At 54.2% G+C, this 2,240-nt stretch overlaps 1 protein-coding gene across 1 annotated transcript; it reads left to right on the top strand.

Annotated features, from left to right (window-relative positions):
- The first annotated feature begins 220 nt into the window (after positions 1–220).
- On the top strand, positions 221–1,785 carry Tusc1 (tumor suppressor candidate 1). Its single transcript, XM_032901980.1, has one exon. The coding sequence runs from the start codon at positions 601–603 to the stop codon at positions 1,210–1,212; it is 612 nt and encodes a 203-aa protein (XP_032757871.1). The 5' UTR covers positions 221–600; the 3' UTR covers positions 1,213–1,785.
- The last annotated feature ends 455 nt before the right edge of the window (positions 1,786–2,240 follow it).

Consider the following 2,240-nt stretch of genomic DNA (forward strand, 5'->3'; position numbering starts at 1 on the left):
TTAAGTTCCAACACAAGGGATGTTCAGAAACAGGGATTTGCCTCAAGTATTTGGAGTGCTACCTGTTGGAGTCAGAGAGCCCTCAGGGCAGGTGCTCAGCCCAATACCGTTTGGTGTTTCTTACACAAGGGCGTGGTTAAGCAGATAGGTTTCAAATCTTATAAATGAATGCAACGTGCTCCACAGCAGTCTCAAAACTCATTTTGTTTCAAGACTGCCATGTAAGTCGCAAAGTAAGCACTGGCGGCTGTGCTGGGGAGCAGGGCAAGGCTGGAGTGTTCCCGCAGTGCCAAGGCCCGCAGGGAAGTGGTGGCAGCACCCAGCAGAGGACAAGGCTTTCCTGGCACGGACAGAGCGCTCCCCAGGGGCGTCGTGTGTTAGCAGACCAGCGATTGCAGGCCCAGGGGGGCCGCTCAGCCGCGAGAGACAAGGACACGCCTCAGCTCTGGCCAACTCCCGGCCTCCCCTGGCCTCCCGCCAGAACCGCCCGCCACCTTTCTTCCTCCGCCGCGACTGAGCGCCCAGCCGGGCCCAAGTCCGCCCGCGCCCGGCGCGCGGCCCTCGGCCTACGGAGCTGGCGGCGCGACCAGACCAGACCCGATGTGGCGCATGCGTGGTTGCGCCACCCGGCGCGGTTGCTGCGGCGGGGAAGGCGGCGGGAGCCGCGGAGAGTCGGGCCGTCCGGGCCGGGCCCAGGAGGGCTGCGGTGGCGGCGTGGGTTGGCGAGGCCGCGCGGGCGGGGCCCGGCGACAGCTGGAGGAGCGCTTCGCCGACCTGGCTGCCAGCCACCTGGAGGCCTTGCGCGCGCGGGACGAACGGGACCGGCAGAACGCGCGGCTACGCGAGGAGAACGCCCGCCTGAGGCTGGAGAACCGGCGGCTGAAGCGCGAGAACCGCAGCCTCTTCCGCCAGGCTCTGCGGCTGCCGGGCGACAGCGGTGAACGGGAGGCCACAGTCGAAACCCTCGGCCCGGACGAGCCCGCCACCAACCGCAGGGCGAGAGGCGAAGGCCGTGAGGACGAGCCGGGCAGCCCCAGGGCGCTGCGGGCCCGACTAGAGAAGCTGGAGGTCATGTACCGCCGGGCCCTGCTGCAGTTGCACCTAGAGCAACAGGGCGCGCGCCCGCCAGGAGCCATCGAGGAGCCATCGCTCCCAGAAACTGCCACCGGCCTGTGCGCCCATGACCCGGACGTTCCGGGGCCCTGGCTCTAGCCAGCGGGCCGAAGGGAGGTGGAGCTTGCTCGCGCCCCGCCCCGTAGTGCTCCGCGCCCCGCCCCTCAGCAAGGGGAAGCTTAAGACCTGCACTCCAGCCCCACCCTAGGGCACTTCCGGAAGCCAAATCCGTTGGCCTGAAGGAGAAAGAGTTTCCAAGTTCCCAGTTGTGCAAAGCAACTACCAAGTGCCCTGCTGGTGTGTTGAGAGGGGCCTAGCAAATCTAAGACCTGCTTTAGAGCAGCAAGAACTGGGTGCCTGGTTGCACCTCTTAAATTCTTGAAAGTTTGCAAAGTGTTGTGAGGACCAGTTTTTGTCCCCCTCTGACATTAATTCTTTGAAGGATGAATAGTGTACTTGAGTTGGTAATGCCTGTTCATTCTCCTGTCCACAAAACTCTCTGCTGTTATTTCTTATATGACCCATCTTTTAAGAATGTTTTATAAATTGCTATTTCTTGGATATTCCATAAGGTACTACCTTTTTATAAAGAAGAAAATATTTATAATTGCCCGTCACTCCAATCCCCATATGTTTAATATATTCTGGTGTGTTGGCCTCCAGAGATTTTTTCATTTTCTTTTTTTTTTAGAGTATCTTCTGACAGGTGATGATTTGAGTTGATAAATAAAACTGGTGCATTAAAATCTAAAATTTCCATGGCTGTTATTTTTGAGTAATAGTTTTGAAGCTTTACAGATTCCTCTAAGTGTATATATGCATATGTTACATATTTTCATACCTGTCTTTATCTTTTGTATTCTTTTGGGTTATTCACACAAGATCTTTACAAATCTCAAGATACTTTGAAGATTGCTTTATTATTACTACATTTTAGATTAACGTTAATGCTTATTTAGTTAGTTCATGGTTATTTTGCCTGATTTTTAACAACGTTCAGGAAATTACTTGTATATTATACAAAAATTCCCAGTGAACTATGCCTTAGTTTTGTTTTTGCTATCAGAAAACAAAGAATAACAACACATGCTCCAAGCTTGCTTGCTTGCTTCCTTATTTATTTATTT

This window comes from Rattus rattus, chromosome 1, assembly GCF_011064425.1.
Source record: "Rattus rattus isolate New Zealand chromosome 1, Rrattus_CSIRO_v1, whole genome shotgun sequence".
Lineage (NCBI taxonomy): Eukaryota > Metazoa > Chordata > Mammalia > Rodentia > Muridae > Rattus > Rattus rattus.